Source organism: Lepidochelys olivacea (genome assembly GCF_965140295.1).
Source record: "Lepidochelys olivacea isolate rLepOli2 genome assembly, chromosome: 26".
NCBI lineage: Eukaryota > Metazoa > Chordata > Testudines > Cheloniidae > Lepidochelys > Lepidochelys olivacea.
The window spans coordinates 10,799,440-10,818,903 of record NC_140436.1 but is presented as its reverse complement, the minus strand read 5'-3'; the positions used below and the strand labels follow the sequence as shown (position 1 = coordinate 10,818,903).

At 45.4% G+C, this 19,464-nt stretch overlaps 1 protein-coding gene across 1 annotated transcript in view; it reads right to left on the bottom strand.

Annotated features, from left to right (window-relative positions):
* The window catches only part of ANTXR1 (ANTXR cell adhesion molecule 1), a 179,000-nt gene that overhangs the window by 47,044 nt on the left and 112,492 nt on the right, over positions 1-19,464 (bottom strand). The window contains exons 15-17 of the mRNA XM_084615065.1: positions 11,019-11,114; positions 8,067-8,234; positions 233-313 (exon numbers count right to left, since the gene is read on the bottom strand). Coding sequence (XP_084471191.1) covers positions 233-313; positions 8,067-8,234; positions 11,019-11,114 — 345 coding nt within the window. The remainder of the gene's footprint in view (positions 1-232; positions 314-8,066; positions 8,235-11,018; positions 11,115-19,464) is intronic.

Below are 19,464 nucleotides of genomic sequence, written 5' to 3'. Positions count from 1 at the left end.
CTGAGCCAAAGGAATCTGAACGCTTATGAATCTCAGTTGCAAACAAAGTTCATGCAAGTGACTAAGGTTTTGTTTCTGAGATGGCATGTTGGTATATGACAACAGGGACAGACATCTCCCGGCAACACGACCATTCAGTCCCACTGGAGAAGGGACCTGGAAAGTTTGTGGGTTCGGGTGGGGTTTTTTTTGTTTCTTTTTAGTACAATAAATGTTATAAAAGGGACAGTACCTGGTCTCCAGGCTGGGGGCGCATGACAGACACACGATCATAGCCTTTCCGCAGCAGCACCCAGAGAGCATCCAACTTGCCCTGCAATTACAAGAAATACAGAGAATTTTTTTCAATGTGATCAACAAGTGTCCAGTGAATAGTTCAGTTCAGGGGCAGTGCAGCCCGGACCCTCTGTTTTGATTCAGCTGAACGCCGTGCTTATGAAAGGTGCTGGATATTCAGTCATGGAGCGGGAGGTCCTCTCTCAACTTACTGCGGATTCTAAACAGTGAGGTTTTCAAAGAGCAATTAGGCACTTGGGCCCTGTTGAAAATCAACAGAAGCTGGGTGACTAACTTCCATTTGTACCTCTGAAAATCTCCCTCAAATCTTACGGGCCGCTTAAATACCTGAAAGGGTGTTTAAAGCATGCGCCATTCTAGTGCAAACTTCCCCACTCTGCCCCTAGCCTTAACTCTCATTTGGATGGGCACCATGTTGGGTTGAGAGGGTCTCCATTGTCCATGCACTCCCTGGAATCTCTGCTGAGGTTGCTGGTGAAATGCTGTATAAATAAAGGAAACCGATCAGATGCATTTATTCATGACATTCCCAACCAGTTCCTCTTTCTCTTCATTAACTGGGATGGAGTAGTGGGTTTGTAAGTAGCGATGGGTTTCCTATTAGCAGAGCCAACTTGGTTCTAACTGCTTCCAGTCTGCTACACAGATCAGCCTGATGGCTGCGTTGTGATATGTGTAAATAACCTGCCTTGGATTCATTAATGGAGCAGAGAATGAAAAATTATTTATCCAACCACCCAACCTCCCCAAGACAGCTTGGTCACAACAATGTGCTATATAGAAATCCATTTAATCTTTCATTTTAACTGTAGATTGCTAACAGAATATCAGGTTACCAAACCTCGTATTCTTGTGTCTTTCTAGCTCTGTCCCTTATGCCAAGACAGTGTCTGTGACTTCTCGCAGCAATCACAAACACCCTTCAAAACCCTGTATTCATCTATCCTCAGTGTCATTCTCCTGGCAGCTATCAGCCTCATGGTGTAGTACTGTTTGAGGCAACAATTAACCTCATTTTGTGGTCTTTCTTTGGCCTTAGCTAAAGAGAAATCTTACGTGCCATTGTAATTTCACATCTAGCTGAAGGATTTCAAGAGGGGAATTAGTTAGGAATAGAGCTCGTTGGAAAATGGATTTTTTTTGAATTTGGCCTTTCAGTTTTCTGACAAAAGTTTTCCACAGGAAGCAGACACTTTGTGCACAGAAATTAAAAAAATAAAAATCTTTTTCTTAAAACCCCCAATTGTCTGTCAAAAACAGTTTCAACAGGACGCTTTCGAGCAGCCCCCAGTTAGAGGCGACAGATTGACATGTGGGAACTCCTGCCTCTGTAGCACATCTGTGCAATCCCAATAAGGCGTTCCTCTATTTCTGACTGGAATGAGGCAGTGAGAAAAGACGCAAATACTGTGTTTGTTTGCCAGATGCGTTTAACCAGGCCAGAAAAAGTGTACAGCTATGCACAGCACCATGTGCTCAGAAACATATATTACTGCCCAGGGTTTCCCCACACTGTTGTAATGTTCTTCCTGGCCCTTCTATAAGGGGCCACTGTTCCACTCCAAAAATGAATCCGCTTCCCTGAGATCTGAAGAAGGGTTTTCCTGAGTGCAGCATGTTGGAATTTTTAATTTCCGGCTAAATGGAAGCGCCCAGAAGTATACCTAGCATCTTTATCAAACACGCTCTGCATTTCTGCCAATTGAACCTCTCCAGGCTGAATGCATGACACTGGAATTTTTTGGGTACTGCTACAGAAGGATGTTTGAAGACATCTGCAATAAAATTACAGTCAATCCTGGATGCTGCTTGTGATTAACTGAATAGCTGCCAGCAGCACATATCCAGTACATTTTATCTGTGCACCAGGCAATGTATTTCCAGCGGAACAAATTGCCTTTGAGGATGGTTAAAGACATCCCACTCTTTTTACTAGTTAATTACTTGAGATAGGATTGAACCTCAGACCAAAATACTCCTGGCTTAGACCAGGATCAGACCCATTTGCTATCTGCGTCATTAGGGCAGGAACTTGTTGTCTATTCTACATTTGTACAGCTCCTAACACAATGTGGCCCTGATTGTGGCTGGGGTGGTCTGACATTACTATAATAATAATGGCCTTGAAATGACCTTAACTGTTGTGGGATGAAATTAAATAAAGGGAAACTTAAGCAGGACATCAGAAAAAAAAGTTCTCATAGTTAGAGCCAACGAAGTGTGGAACAGTTTTTCAGGGAAATCAGTGGAAACCCCTTTGCTGGAATCGGGCTACACATGGACTGCACAAACACTCAAGGCTAAAGAGAGAGCCAGTTCAGATGATCTTCTCCTTTGTTGCCTTGCTGGCAACTTTCACAGTAGAACAGGTGGGAACTTTGAATCTCCCCCCCACCCCCACCCCCAAAAAATGTGGACAAAGAAACAGTTTTCATTTTTGTAAGAATTGTCAGTGGAAAAAATTGACTTTACAAAAAAAGAATCAATTTTTTTTTTAGTTTTTGAAAACCCAAAAAACCTCAAAAATTTCTTCTGAAAACTGAAAGATGTGTAATTTTTGGCTGAAAACATTAAGTTTTCCAAATAAATAAATAAATAAATAAATAACATTTATTTTTGGAGGAAAGAGAACATTTTTTGGTGTGTAGCTGCAGACCTGTATGGGAGCAGAGGGCCAGACTGGAAGCTCAGACAAGCGGAGAGGGCTGGGGTTGTATAAGGACAGCAGGGATCATGAGTCTGGAGAAAGTGGGGCAGACTGGGGTTCAGAGCTATGCAAATAATGAATTTTCCAGTTTGCTGCATTTCTCCTTTTCAGCTGGGCAAAGGGATTAGCAAACTGAATCATAGAATCATAGAATATCAGGGTTGGAAGGGACCTCAGGAGGTCATCTAGTCCCACCCCCGGCTCAAAGCAGGACCAATCCCCAACTAAATCATCCCAGCCTGACCTTAAAAACTTCTAAGGAAGGAGATTCCACCACCTCCCTAGGTAACGCATTCCAGTGTTTCACCACCCTCCTAGTGAAAAAGTTTTTCCTAATATCCAATCTAAACCTCCCCCACTGCAACTTGAGACCATTACTCCTCGTTCTGTCATCTGCTACCATTGAGAACAGTCTAGAGCCATCCTCTTTGGAACCCCCTTTCAGGTAGTTGAAAGCAGCTATCAAATCCCCCTCATTCTTCTCTTCCGCAGACTAAACAATCCCAGTTTCCTCAGCCTCGCCTCATAAGTCATGTGTTCCAGTCCCCTAATCATTTTTGTTGCCCTCCGCTGGACGTTTTCCAATTTTTCCACATCCTTCTTGTAGTGTGGGGTCCAAAACTGGACACAGTACTCCAGATGGGGCCTCACCAATGTCGAATAGAGGGGAACGATCACGTCCCTCGATCTGCTCGCTATGCCCCTACATATACATCCCAAAATGCCATTGGCCTTCTTGACAACAACGGCACACAGTTGACTCATATCCAGCTTCTCGTCCACCGTAACCCCAGGTCCTTTTCTGCAGAACTGCTGCCGAGCCATTCAGTCCCTAGTCTGAAGTGGTGCATGGGATTCTTCCGTCCTAAGTGCAGGACTCTGCACTTGTCCTTGTTGAACCTCATCAGATTTCTTTTGGCCCAATCCTCTAATTTGTCTAGGCCCTCTGTATCCTACCCCTACCCTCCAGCATATCTACCTCTCCTCCCAGTTTAGTGTCATCTGCAAACTTGCTGAGGGTGCAATCCACACCATCCTCCAGATCATTTATGAAGATATTGAACAAAACCGGCCCCAGGACCGACCCCTGGGGCACTCCGCTTGATACCGGCTGCCAACTAGACATGGAGCCATTGATCACTACCCGTTGAGCCCGACAATCTAGCCAACTTTCTATCCACCTTATAGTCCATCCATCCAGCCCATACTTCTTTAACTTGCTGGCAAGAATACTGTGGGAGACTGTGTCAAAAGCTTTGCTAAAGTCAAGGAACAACACGTCTACCGCTTTCCCCTCATCCACAGAGCCAGTTATCTCATCATAGAAGGCAATTAGATTAGTCAGGCATGACTTGCCCTTGGTGAATCCATGCTGACTGTTCCTGATCACTTTCCTCTCCTCTAAGTGCTTCAGAATTGATTGCTTGAGGACCTGCTCCATGATTTTTCCAGGGACTGAGGTGAGGCTGACTGGCCTGTAGTTCCCAGGATCCTCCTCCTTCCCTTTTTTAAAGATGGGCACTAAATTAGCCTTTTCCCAGTCGTCCGGGACTTCCCCCGATCGCCATGAGTTTTCAAAGATAATGGCCAATGGCTCTGCAATCACATCCGCCGACTCCTTTAGCACTCTCAGATGCAGCGCATCCGGCTCCATGGACTTGTGCTCATCCAGCTTTTCTAAATAGTCCTGAACCACTTCTTTCTCCACAGAGGGCTGGTCACCTCCTCCCCATGCTGTGCTGCGCAGTGCAGTAGTCTGGGAGCTGACCTTGTTCGTGAAGACAGAGGCAAAAAAAGCATTGAGTACATTAGCTTTTTCCACATCCTCTGTCACTAGGTTGCCTCCATCATTCAGGAAGGGGCCCACACTTTCCTTGACTTTCTTCTTGTTGCTAACATACCTGAGGAAACCCTTCTTGTTACTCTTAACATCACTTGCTAGCTGCAACTCCAGGTGTGATTTGGCCTTCCTGATTTCACTCCTGCATCCCCGAGCAATATTTATATACTCATCCCTGGTCATTTGTCCAATCTTCCACTTCTTGTAAGCCTCTTTTTTGTGTTTAAGATCAGCAAGGATTTCACTGTTAAGTCAAGCTGGTCGCCTGCCATATTTACTATTCTTTCTACACATCGGGATGGTTTGTCCCTGTAACCTCAATAAAGATACTTTAAAATACAGCCAGCTCTCCTGGACTTCTTTCCCCCTCATGTTATTCTCCCAGGGGATCCTGCCCATCAGTTCCCTGAGGGAGTCAAAGTCTGCTTTTCTGAAGTCCAGGGTCCGTATGCTGCTGCTCTCCTTTCTTCCCTGTGTCAGGATCCTGAACTTAACCATCTCATGGTCACTGCCTCCCAGGTTCCCATCCACTTTAGTTTCCCCTACTAATTCTTCCCGGTTTGTGAGCAGCAGGTCAAGAAGAGCTCTGCCCCTAGTTGGTTCCTCCAGCACTTGCACCAGGAAATTGTCCCCTACACTCTCCAAAAACTTCCTGGATTGTCTGTGCACCGCTGTATTGCTCTCCCAGCAAGTATCAGGGTGATTGAAGTCTCCCATAAGAATCAGGGCCTGTGATCTAGTAACTTCCGTGAGTTGCTAGAAGAAAGCCTCTTCCACTTCATCCCCCTGGTCCGGCGGACTATAGCAGACTCTATATGCACTGTTTTGTGTATAAATGCTCTGTTTTTATATAACTGCTCTAAATGCACTGTTTTGCTTTGCTCCTTGGATTATTTAAGAACATAAAAGAAAGACCATACTGGGTTAGACAAAGGGTCCATCTAGCCCAGTATCCTGTCTTCTGACAGCAGCCAATGCCAGGTGTTCAGAGGGAATGAACAGAACAGGTAATCATCAAATGGATCCATCCATTTAAACTGGATTATACAGCTGATAAATTTTTAAACATCTAAAAGAATGTTTAAGGGGGGAAAATCCATTTGGTACCATCCAAATAAGTAACAACACAAAAGTCTGCTGTCTGACAGCACTTAAAGCCCAGGGTATTTCAAGCTACAATATATCCACTCTCAATGAAGGGCCATCCACCTACTAGACAGTCACTCCTAGAACAGACAATGTGGCAGCAAATGTAAAGGGAAGAAAAACTCCATCAGATAAAGTGACAAAAGCCAGGACATTCAGAGTTAAGGGTGGTGCTTGTGTTAATGTGTGAAGCGAAGGATCACATGCAAAGGAAGAGAGATGATCACCTCTTAAAGGTGAATTTCCTGCTTAACTTTCCTCCAGCATGGGTCCTGAGATTTGGTTTTGTGTTCTTCTGCTTTATGAGGACTTTTTTCTTCATTATTAGATTGCAACACGTGCATTATTTACCTTCCATCCACTGAGTGAGGAGGTATTTTAAGCAGTGTAATAAAACCAGAGGGAACTGTATGTCTTGTTTAGCTAATGGAGTTGTGTGCACTTCGAGCACTGGGATGAAGGAGTATTTAAGATGAACACCAGGAGACTTTTCCAGTGGGTGAGACCAGTGAGTCTGTGGAATATTCCCCCACACGGAACCGTGGATAGTTGTGTGTTATTTTCAAAGCAGACTGGAAAAAGCACTGAACGATATACTTGAGTTAGCAATCCTGCTTTGGGTGGGCACATGGACTCAATGACCTAAGAGGTCTTTCCTGCCTCTGACTTTTGTGATGATGTGAGAACTCCCCTGCATGACACAATGTGAATTCATTTGTATATGTTCATGTCATCCAGGGAAAAGATTTTGCTCGGAGTAGAGTGGGGTGCTGGAAACTTTTCTTACTATATGGGAAGGGGAGTAGCAGATCATCAAGTTCACAGAAATTGTTCCTTCTTTTCTGCCGAGTTCTTGTGGATTGTGTTCGGGGGAAGTTTTGCATGCAGTTATTCTGTCTGCATAAGTTCTCTTTTGGGGGTAGTCCAGTGAGGGTGTGATGGAGATTAATAACTAGGTAAAGTCTGTTCTACAGATGGGCTCAAGTTGCTCATCGCTGTAGTATCTGAACACCTTCCAGCCATGCTTTAAGCGGCCTGGCTATCCTCTGTCCCCTGTGGTTCGTTCTCTTGCTCACCCCCTTCTGAGTGGGAGAAGTGTGCGTGCAGCGAAGCGGTTTGTTTTGGTCGGGCTTTTTGTGAGTTGGTTTGCAATACGTGCTGCTCTGTGTTTATCTTAGGGAAGGCAGGTCAGACAGCGGCCCCTAGCACTTGGGGCGCAAGGTTGTGAGGTTTGGGACGGACCTTAGCTCTTGTTGGAGTTTGTTCCACAGTCTTGCACTGCCACAGCCTTGGCATAAACGAGAATCTTGCCCTTAGCTGCCGAGGCTACTCTAAGTCAGCCGGAGAGCGTTTGCAGGGCATTCCCTCCCCAGAGGATGGGCATGATGCCCTGTGGTGTTCCGAGCCCAGCTGACCCAGGGTCATTGGCAGTCATTCACTCTCTGCGCAACAGAATCAGTCTTTAGTTTTCTGGGGGCAGCTCTCCCTTGTGGCATCTGGCAAGAATTGTTTTCTTCTTCACCAGCCTATTTATTAAGTAAGAGTGGGAGAGAGGTTTCTCTCTCTCTCTCTCTGCGCTCAGGAAATGGAAGACCTGCCATTGCAGACTTTGTGGGGGCTTCAGGCATGAACACGGGAGAAAGCACTTTCAAAGGTTTAGCTACGCCACTGCAAGAGTCCAGGGCCCCTTTCCTCAAGTGCCTTCTGGCTGCTCTGTGCCACTCCAAAGCAGCCCTAAAGGCAGCTTAACCAGCCACTTAAGGATCTCCACTGCCTAGTGGAATATTTGGGTAGTGGAGAGATGCTGCAGTGGTTTTTACATTGCAGGTAGCCTGGTGGGAGAAAAGAAGCATGACTGGGGCTCCTTTATATCTAATAACCCCTTGAGGCAAAGGCATCTGGTGCAAGTTAGAACAGCCTTTCGATGGATTCTCAGGTCTGGGACTGGGAACCTAACACAAAGTCACTCTCACTGCTTTAACCTTTGCAAATAAAAACTCTCCATAAGGCTGTATGAGTGTTTAACATGTATCTACTGAAATCATTCCATGGACTATGTACCTGCATAAGACCTACCTTGATTGGCGTGTACCACCTCCGGGGAGAAGAGGACCTGCGCATGCTATTTCCCAGGTTCCTGGGTTCTGGGAATTCATATTCTTGCTCTGGCATCTTCACTCTGGCATTCTTGGCTTTCTCTAGCTTAGCCCCTTCTTCCGTGGAGCCCTTTTCTCCCCAGCGGACCTATCAAGAAAAACATTGGTGGCATCTTAAAATAGCATCTGCTGTTGAATGTAGAGCTGCAACATTTGGATCTGGATCTAGATTTCCCCATTGTTCAGATTCACTGTTGAGAGAGGGACAAGCTGCAAAGTTTGGGTCTACACTGGAGTTTTGGGTGCTGGGATCTGGGGCTTTGGTTCAGTCCCATCTCTCCTGATTGCAGCTGCAAGGAGTTCCCACTCTGCGCATTTTGGCACATGTAGATGCTGGGTTTTCTAGAAATGGAGAAGATCATTTGCCTCAAAGAAGACAATTGTTGTACAGAATCTAGATGTCTTTCCTTACTTAAAACCTGATTCTGAAACCATTAATCAAGTGAAAAGTCCTCATTCATGCATGCAGTCCTACTGGAGTCAACAGGACCAGTTGCTTGAGTTGGGGTTGGTAGAAGCATTAGAAAATGCAATTTCAAAGGGCTAGCTACACCCCTGCAAGAGTCCAAGGTCCCATTCCTTAAGTATATTCTGGATGCTCTGCACTTGCCCAGTGGAACAATGGTTACTAAACCATTGGAACAGCTCACCATGAGATGGGGTAGATTCTCCATCACTAGAAGTCTTTACGTTGAGACTAGATGTCTCTCTAAGGTTACGTCTACACTTACAGATACACTTACACATACTTACAGAGGTATGTAGAGTACAGACACTGCATCCCCAGCTAGAATGGTATAAATAGCAGTGTAGACAGTGAGGCACGGCTTAGGTGAGTGGATTGCCCTAAACAGCTGAACCCCCAGGGTATGCACCCTACACAGCTCTCTGCACACCCAAGCAGGGCCTCCCATGTCTACACAGCTACTTTTAGCAGTGAAATGTCCTGCTGACTCCCTGCTGCCAGCGCCTTTGTGAAAGACTCCAGCCGTGGGGAAAGGCTCTGGTAGATCCCCGCTGCCGGAGCCTTTCACTGTGATATGCAGCTACACTCGACAGTAACCAGTGTGGACGCAGCCTGCCTTTCAGTGTGGCATGTAGCTACACGTGGAGTGCCTGTACTCTACATGCCCCCATAAGTGTAGACATAGCCTGAAAGATACACTGTAGCTCAACCACAAGTTATGGACGCTATTCTATGGCCTGTGTTATGCAGGAGGTCAGACTAGACAATAGTCCTTCATAATAATAGCCCCATAATGGTCTCTTCTGGCCTTGAGGTCAATGGTCTTCATTCTCATTGCCCTGTATCATGAGTTGTCATTGACACCAGTGCAAAGTGAGCGGCAAATGCTACCATTCTGATTGGATAGCGTTTTCCTCCCCCAATACACTCATTTCGCACTGGCGTTAAATTACTGAAGGGTAACAGAAAACAACAATGCCCTAACATCTGTAGAGCATCAAAGACAAAAGCTCTCAAGGCTCTTTCTCCTTTGTGCTCCATTGAGAAATGAGCAAACGGGAAAGGCAGTGTATTACCCGCCACAACTGAATGTTATGGGCTATTGACAATGTGAGTTTATTAAAAAAAAAAACAACCAACAAATTCCATTTGGGTTTTTATTAAAAATTGATTCCCGACATGCGTCTAACACAGTGCGCTTCCATGGAATTCCCTTCGGTCAGCTCCAGAAGAACCAATACAGTGTTTTATAAAGACAAGGAAAGTACCTTGCACTCCTGCAGACCAAAGTGGCTTAAGGCTTGTCTACACTTAAAACGCTGCAACTGCACCAATGAGGTGCTTCAGTGAAGACACTACCTACACCCATGGGAGGGGTTCTCCCGTCAGTGTAGGTACTCCACCTCCCTGAGAGGCAAGGTTGACAGGATAATTCTCTCATTGGCCTATTGCTGTCTACACAGGGGCTTATTTCACACTTCTGAGCAATGTAGTTATACTGAACTAACTTCCTTATGTAGACCAGGCCTCAGATGTCATACAAGAGGGCACAGAGCCCTGATTCCCAGGCTGCTTCCATGAAATCGCCTCCGTCTTTCAGACCCTACTTCAGGGCTTTCCACAGAAGCCAAATTTTCTCCCTGTGGAGAACTTGGAGTTCTCAGCCTTTTTATGAGGCCCAGGTATTTCTCAGGCTGTCACCTGACCCCAACTAGTTCTGCCTTTTTAGGCTGGGAGGCAGGTCATTATGGTTCAGGGAGGGCTGGTCCCAATTCCTCTCAAAGGAGCCAGTCACAAGAAAGCAAGAGAAAGTGGTATGTTCCCCAGCAGAATGAAATGAAAAAATGCAGAGTTTGGAAAAACTTTCAAATTTTTCATTTTGAATTTTTGGGAGAGGCGGGGTTTGAAAAAAAAAATCTTGATGAAAATGGAAATTTCCATTTACTAGAAAAGCCATTTTGGGTGGAGAAAAAATCTGATCATCCCTTATGAACAGAAACTAGTCACTGGTAGAGATAAGCAGTCAACAAAACCCAAGAGACCAAACCAAAGCATTCACAGAGCCCACTGAAGAACGATCAGTGACTTACACCAACATTTTCAAAGATGGGTGTCTAAAGTTAGGCTCCTAAACCCATATGTCAGTTGGAATTTTCAAAGGAGAGCCTAAGAAGGGTAGATGCCTAACTCGTATTGAATTTCAATGGGATTCCTGAATAAATGCCCTGATTTCCAGAGGTTCCATATACTTGCTTTGACCTCAGTGGAGTTACTTCCAATTAACGCTGGCATCCCAGACAGAGAGGTCACACCTCCTCTTTGTGTCCCTCTGGGAGAATGGCAGAAGGGTCTTGTGGCTGAGTTTACAAGTGAGTTTTCCAGGTACGTAAGCAAATATTGATTTACCTCCATCCTTTTAATGCCACCAACACCTCGCCCACCATAGTAAGAAGCATCAACCGTTGGCCACTTCTTCTTAGGAAGGCCATCGTCATCTTCTTCCTATCAAACAGAAAGGAGATAGATACATCACGAGGTTGCGTTGTCAGTGGACGCAAATGACATGCATATGGAAATGGATGACTCAGTAAAGTGCAAACAGACTATAAGACCCCTTTACACAGGTGATGTTGAGCCAGCAAAAGCTGTACAGGGGTTAGCTTACTGAAGCTCACTTGAATCCAACTAGCTCTGGTAGCAACAGCAGTGAAAACAGTGCAGCGTGGGCTTCAGTGCAGGTCGTGTAAACCCGGCATGGACCCTGGATATGTGCTCGGCTCACTAGCCTGCACTATGTGATTTTCATTGTTATATTGCCGGCTAGCTGGACTCAAGCCAGCTCATGCATAGCTTTTGCTGTGTAGACACGCCCTAAGTGGCAGAGAGCTGTAAAGGGGTCTAGGTCTTTTAGTGGTTATTTTTCAGGGGATGTGCATTCCTGTGTAGAAGATATCGTTTGGGCAATGAAATAACACCACTTGACAGGTACAATCCTGCCCCAGCAAAACAACGTGTTTTGTTTGAAAGAGAATCTGTCTTGCATCATCTCTGAATTCTGAGAAGTAAATGGGTTGATCCCATAATGTTTTCAAGTTGCAAAATCATTGCTTGAAATTTGGTTGAGATTGCCTTAAAACAGAAGAAAGAAGAAGAAGGAATACTGGGCCAGATCCTGAGGTATGGCCAAAAAGCACTCGGCATAGCTCAGGAAGGAGGCATGAAAGTGGCTTTAAAACATCTTTGCACTCCCCCAATCCTGGGGCCTTCTGGGTGCTGCTCTGGGTCCCTATGCTGGCTGTCAGTGGCAACAAGGAGCAGATCGGGGGACTTATTTCCAATGCTGGTGGAACCCTTCTGCAGCAGATAAGTCTGTTTAGGATTGGTTAGGATGGTGTCCCTAGCCTCGGTTTGCCAGTTGCTGGGAATGGGCGACAGGGGTTGGATCACTTGATGATTCCCTGTTCTGTTCATTCCCTCTGGGGCACCTGGCATTGGCATTGGCATTGGGCTAGATGGACCTTTGGTCTGACCCAGTATGGCTGTTTTTATGTTCTTAAGGGTACATATACCAGAGTGGCCCACTATGCACACTCGATACAAGACAAGTGTCAGCACACTAAGGATCTCAGAGAACAGAAAGGGTAAAAAACTAAGAGGCAAGAGGGATTCACTCTGTTAGGGATTCAAACAACTTGCTTGTCCAAATGGAAATAAAAGATAACTACTGGGGTGTACATACCAAGGAGGGAGAAGCATGCTCTGAAGTGATTCAAGATGACTTTACCAAGAAGACCAGGATGCAAGTGTGCAAATGTAGGCTGAATATTAGAAGACAGTCCTAATAATGATCTTTGACTTGTGTAATCCACTAGGGAGGCTGCCCTTTAAAGATAGACACAAACACTCTGCTGGCATGACTTCAGTGACTTTACTGGACTTATGCCAGCAGAGAATTCGGCCCACTGGGTAAAAATGGAGATCCTGATCCTGCAAAAGCTTAAGCATATGCTTAGCTTTACACAGTGAGTAGTTCCTTTGAAGTCGGTGGGACTGTTCACTGTTAAAGGGAAACACGGGCAGAATCAAGGTCTAAGTAAAGGCATTAGGATTTGGCCCAGTGAATTCTATTAAAGCGTGGTAAAGTCCCCCTCAAGGTAAGTGACTGAGACTCTATTGCCTTAATTCTTTAAAAACGAACTGGAGAAAGCCCTAGAAGGGTGATGCCTCAGGGGGTTGCAAGGTTATTACATGGGGGTCACGAGCTGTCAGCCTCCATCCCCAAACCCTGCTTTGCCTCCAGCATTTATAATGGTGTTAAATATGAAAATATGTTTTTAATTTTTAAGGGTCTTAGGGTCACATTCAGAGGCTTGTGGTGTGAAAAGGCTCACCAATACAAAAGTTTGAGAACCCCGATGTAGTAGGTGACAATCCTGCACTGGTCCCCGGGCAATGCACTAAATGACCCTCATGGTATGTAATTTCCATGATTCTCAAACTGGGCTGTGAATTGGCAAAGCAGGAAAGCAAAGCTGGTTAGAAAAGGGTGCATTTTCCATGAAAACATTTCTCTCTTTTATTTCTAAATTGTTCACAAGAATTTCCCAGGGTTTTGATCAAAAACCAAAAACTCTTCAGCTTTCAAAAATCAAAAACCAAGAAAAAAACATTTTTAAACTAAAAAAAACCCCAGTCCAACATTTTTAGTTTTTCATTGAAAAAACAGAAAATTTAAAAGGAAACTAAATTTTTTATTTCCAAACACAGGCATTCTTTTGTCAATTTTGTTTTTCAGTTGAAAAATTTTGACCTGTTCTAAAGAAAAGCTAATGATTAACTAAGAACTGCAAGTTTCTTCTTTGCTGAAGCCTCTCTCTCTTTGCTGAAACATAAGAACTTAATATCTCTGCATGAATTTTTCCATGAGGATTTTTATTTTTTCAAATTGGGATCAAAGCCATCCAAATATTTTCCTTCAGCATCTTTCTTTCTTTCTTTCAGCACAAACTGGACTTCTCACAACAGGAAATGCCAAGACTTAAGAAATCTTCCCCGCAAGCCCCTTATTAGCTCTGAGAGTCTTTTCAGACCTTGAAAGGAGGCGTGTCTGTCAAAACAACAACAAAAATATCACCCTTTTCTCCCTCCCCCCCCGAAAGGCTACAGCATAGGCTTGGAAAGTAAGAGTCACAAGCCCACTGCAGGATGGGGCTGTTTACATGATTCGTAGGCACAGACAATTTTGCAACACAAGCACGGAAAACACCCTTGATGTGCTTCAGACTTGGACAGAAATTCAAAAGGACATATGCGTAGCTAAAACAAAGGAAGCACAAATATACAGAGAAAGGCAGATGGATCACAGGTCTGGGCCCATTAGTATCACTGTCCCTATTTTACAATCTGAGGTACAGCAGAGCACGGATCAGCATTCACGTCGCACTGCACTGGGCCAGAAAAGCTAATGAGTCAACCAGCAGACCAAATTCAGTGGTGAATCCTGGTCACATGCCCCCTGAGGCATGTTGTGCATACGCTAAGAAGAATCTGAAGCACAGAGGGGTGACTTCCATAGATTCAGAGGCCAGAAGGGGATAGCTCAGGGGTTTGAGCATTGGCCTGCTAAACCCAGGGCTGCTAGTTCAATCCTTGAGGGGGCCATTTAGGGATCTGGGGCAAAAATCGGGGATTGGTCCTGCTTTGAGCAGGGGGTTGGACTAGATGACCTCCTGTGTGGTCCCTTCCAACCCTGATATTCTATGATTGCGATCATCTGGTCTCACCTCCTGTATAGCACAGGCCATAAATAAGCTCAGACAGCAAGTTGATGGCAGAGTCACAAATAGAGCCCAAAGGTCAGGAGTCCCACTGCCATGCTTTAGCCCCCCCATCCATCCTTCTTCTCAGTTAATAATGCCAAAAACTGAAGTCCTTGCTCAGTCATGAGTCAGTCCTTGTTCAGACCACCCTTCCACTGATGGTAACGGGAATTTTTCTTGTGTAAGAACTGAGTCAGAGCTGAGTAAGGATTTTCAGGCTTTGGCCCAGCAGCAATAGGAAAACGGGAACCCTGAAAATCCATGTGCGTTTCAGGAAGTTGGAAAGCGACTGTTTAAAAGTTGGCATCTTTCCACCCCAAATATCTGCTTTAGATGGAACTGGAGTTAAATTAAATATAAAAGAAGACACTGACACAGATACATTTTTGGAGCCAGAGATCCAGCTCCAGGTGACAAAAAAATCAAGATCTTTGTCTCATATTTTGTACTCGGCTCCACGTTCTTCAACCCTGACCTGAGAGAACCTTATTTGTGGTTGACATAAGGATAATTCAAGCTCCCCTAGGGACATCTGAACTATGTAGGGCAAGAATTCAAACTGAATTTGAACAGATATGAAAACGCTTGGACACCTTCCCCTCTTCCCTGCCTTAATAATTATTTTCACAGTGGCCTCTGCACTGCGGGAGCCCCACCAGAATAACATTTATGCACCACTTTCCACGTTCAAGGCACTGTATAGCCATTGACAACCCCCTCCCCCCCGCCCCACATGGCTGGGCATTATTATCCCCATTTTACAGCAGAGGAAACTGAGGCACAGAGTGGCAAAATATGGGTAGTGGAAGGCCAATAGCGGAGCCTGGATTAGAACTCACTGTCTCCTCCTTCCCAATGTCTTCCAGTCACGTTGCCTCTTTCCCCTCAAAGCACCAAATTGCCTTGAGAAAGGCTGTGCTCATGGGAGTGCTGGTGTGACCAGAAGAGGGCAGCCCTACCAATCCGGTGAGACAACCTGTTCTCAGGAGACTTTTTGCTCAATTTTGCAGACTCCAACAGTTGGCATAAGATTCTCCTCAGCAACCAAGACCAAGCCGGCAAGCCCTGGATGGGTGGAGCTCCCACTGGCTCTGGGGAGTAGTTCTGCGGGCAGAGGGCTCCCATGCTCTTGCGTTTACCTGCCCTAGCAGTCCACAGTGGGAATTCTGTCCTGTGCTCTGGGAACAAAGGGGCAGTGAGACACCCTAAGGAAATAGCCCTGACTCCAAGGGTCTCTCCAGCACATGGAAAGATAGCCTCGCTGTGTTTGCAGTCCCTCGGCAGGAGGCATGCTAGGGGCCATATGGGGCAGGAAGAGGCATGTGTGAATTGTAGGAATGCCAGGTGCTCAGTTTTTAACCGGAAAGTCCATTGAAAAGGGGACCTGGCAGTGTCCGGTCAGATGTACTGACCAGACACCAAAAGCCCAGTTACTGTGGGGCAGGGGAAGGTGCCGGGTCATTAACCCACGCCAGCCCCTGCTCACCTTGGGTTGCCTCCTACCTGCAGGCAGGCTCCTTGTCAGGCTGTAGCAGCTCCTGTCCCAGCCCCGAGCAAAGGGAGCCTAGCTGGGGTGGGGAGGGAGGTGGAGATGATCCAGTGAGCAAAGAGGGGAGGGATGGAGAGGAGCGAGCGATGGGGGTGGGGCCTTGGGAGAAGAGGCGGAGCAACAGGCGGGGCCTATGGAAGAGGCACAGCAGGGGAGGGGCCTTGAGGGGAAAAGGCGGGGCAGGGTCAGGGCCTTGAGGGGGTCCAGTTACCAGCAATTGGAAAGGTGGCAACCCTAGTGAGTAGTCCTTTGCACTCACTATTCCCCAGTTGCCACAAGTACCATAGAAATGATGCCCTAACCAGTGCTGGGGGCCAAACTGAAGCCCAGCTGCCCCAAGATGGGTAAGGCACAAGCCCAGTGCTGGGATGACTCTCCTGAGGTTCACTCCTGACCAGGGTTCAGGTCTGCTCGCTCTTTGCTGTCTGTGCTCTGGCTGCCAGCCTGTGCAACGCAGATGGTGACTTTCAACTCCATCACTTGCTGCCCGCTGTAGTTTCCCGTGCATGAACATAACTGCTGTTTGGAAACAGAGAATTTCTCCTGAAATTAAATCTGAAAATTCAGGATTTTTTTATAGCAAATGAAACAAATATATTTGTTACAGAATTAGCTCAGGAGAAATTCTTTGTTTGTAATATTATATATTTCAGCCAGGCCAGCTGGCTCTGGACAAATGGATTTATGTTGCTGAGGGCAGAATGAAACAATCATGGAACATGTGGTGCCTATTAACTTAGCTGGATGCCATATTTCTCAGTTACCTGGCTGTCTTGAGAAAGATCAGAAACACTTAAGATTAAAGGCTGAGTAAGAGATTCGTGCTTGTTTTAGCTTATTTTTTATAGGCTGTCTCTTCATGTCACTATAAAAAAAAAATTGCTGACCGACCGGCAGCTTCCGCCACTCATTGTGTTCTCCTTAACCTAAAGTAAACCCAAAGCATTCAACTTTCCGTCCCTTCAGCTCTACTGTTTGGGCTTCTTAGATCTCCTAAACTAAGACAAGTCGGGATAGGTCAACAATTGGATGGGAGACCATTAGGGAAAAGCAAGGTATCGCATGAAGTAATAGCAGTGATTTACAAGGGAGCACTCTTCTCTGTAAAATCAAAGGGGTCCTGCTTTGATCTAGCTAGCTCAATAACAACAGCAGTGAAGCCATGGCAGCATGAGCTAGCCACCTGCTGGACATACCCAGGGACCTGGATGGGCTTGTCACAGCTTCACTGCTATTGCTATTCGATCTAGTTAGTTCAGAGCTAGTTCAGGTATGTCTACATGTGCTGCAGTCACATCTCTGATGGCAGGTAGACCGACCCCTAGTATTCTTATTTGTATTTGCCGTATTAGAGTAACACCTAGAGGCCCCGGCTGAGATCAGGACCTCACTGTGCTGGGCACTACAAACACACAATAGGAAGAGACGGTACCAGATCTGAACAGATATGACAGACAAAGGAAACGCTATTATCCCCATTTGACAGATGAGACACTATGGTACAGAGAGATTAAAAGACTTGCCCAAGGTCATGCAGGTAATTCTGTGGCAGAGCCAGAAATTGAATCCAGACCCCTGGATTATATAGTCCACTGCCTTAACTGTAAAGTCATGTTACCTCTCTTTCAACCAATGCCCCCTTGTGGTGTGCTGCTGGAGATGCCGTCTCTAGCTGAGATATGAAGACGGTGGTCTTTGACATGTGAGTTCATTATAAATCCCATAGCACTTTCTATGACGTGTAGCCAATCATTTTAATTTATTATTTATTGTGTGATGTTACGATTAATTAACATGTTATATTATATATATTCATTGTATGTTAAATAGAGTTAATGTGTAGAATTATAGAAGTTGATCAGTATTTAGAGGGAATTATGTACTAGATATAAGTAAGACAAGCTGAAATGCAAGAACCTGTAGGCTGAGGCCTGCAAAATTTTAGCTTAGCTATTTTAGGCCTTGGAGATAAGAAATGCTGACGTAAATAAATGCCCGAGGAATAACCCAGTGCCTTAAGATTATGGGAAAAGATATACCAAGTGGTAATATTGCAAAAATGTAGTCAGAAGATTAATTTTAAATGATAAAAATGCTGTAAAAGCGCATTTGTCTCCAACATGTGTCTTAACCACAGGATACAGGTGGGGCGTCAATGTTAATGAGAATAAAGAGAACCTACACAGCCTGTAGAATTCGGGGTTCTTTATGTTTCTGGGGACACAGACCAAAAAGAAAAGAGAGGGCTGATGCTTTCATGTACACGCGCAGCATGGAGGTATAGACAGAATCACATTATAAAACAAGGTTTCAGAGTAACAGCCGTGTTAGTCTGTATTCGCAAAAAGAAAAGGAGGACTTGTGGCACCTTAGAGACTGACCAATTTATTGGAGCATAAGCTTTCGTGAGCTACAGCTCACTTCATCGGATGCATCCAATGAAGTGAGCTGTAGCTCACGAAAGCTTATGCTCCACAAGTACTCCTTTTCTTATTATAAAAAAAGGTACCCAGAGCCAGAAAATTAAGCTTCCTATGGGAAAACTCCAGCAGGGACTATCCCTGTATTGATGATCAATCCATGAGAGAGCCATCAGACTCTAACACCACCTCGGAGGATGTCAGTATGTCTGTAGTTCTAACTGGTGCATGGATATATTTAGGAGTTGTGTATGCTGTGACATTCATAACTTTGTTGGCAACTTCAAGGGGGAGCTGACTTCTTGCTATCCCCTGCTTTAATCAGGTTTGCCGCACCGGTCCGCCATTCTGCCTATATGTTTCAAATTCAGTTTGGCTATTTAAATCCTCACCTTCCCTGCATAAAACCCACTTCTCCCCTGCTTCCAAAGACGCCCAATCGATTTTCTTTTACACGTCTTGCTTCCTTCTCTTTCCTGGAAAGTTCCTTTCCCTCCCACTCTGCAACCCCCGGTCACTAGTGAGGGGGCTGAACGAAATGTGCAGGTGCACAACTGGCCCCTGGCTTTTTTCAGAAATACATTTCCTGCTTGGGTGTCTGCAAAAAATTCAGAGCAGAGTCTTGGGGTCTATTTTACCATCTCTCAACAAGCCCTTTCAGGAAGAGAGAGGAAACGAACAGGAAAAGGTCAATAAACACTGATAAATGCTGGTGCCAACAGTTTTGTGGAGGAGCCACTACCAGCTATTCTCTGGCTCCAGGAATGCGCAAGCAAGTGCCTGGGAGATGGTTTGGGGCAGAGCAAAGCAGTTCAAGGGGGAGAGATGAACAGAAGCTTTCATCTGATGGCTCAACAGAGGCCTCCATGTAGTGAGTTAAATTCCTCCAAGAAGAGGACATAGGAGCCTGCGTGGTTTGCAAGCAGACTTCCCTTGACAGTGATAATCATCACCTTCAGCCTGTCATAAATGTGCTGCTGAATGCGCCTTTCTTTCCAGGACTTTCTTGTGTGTGTTTGTTTTGGTGAATGTGGGTAAGACGACAACAGACGTAAGCATTATCC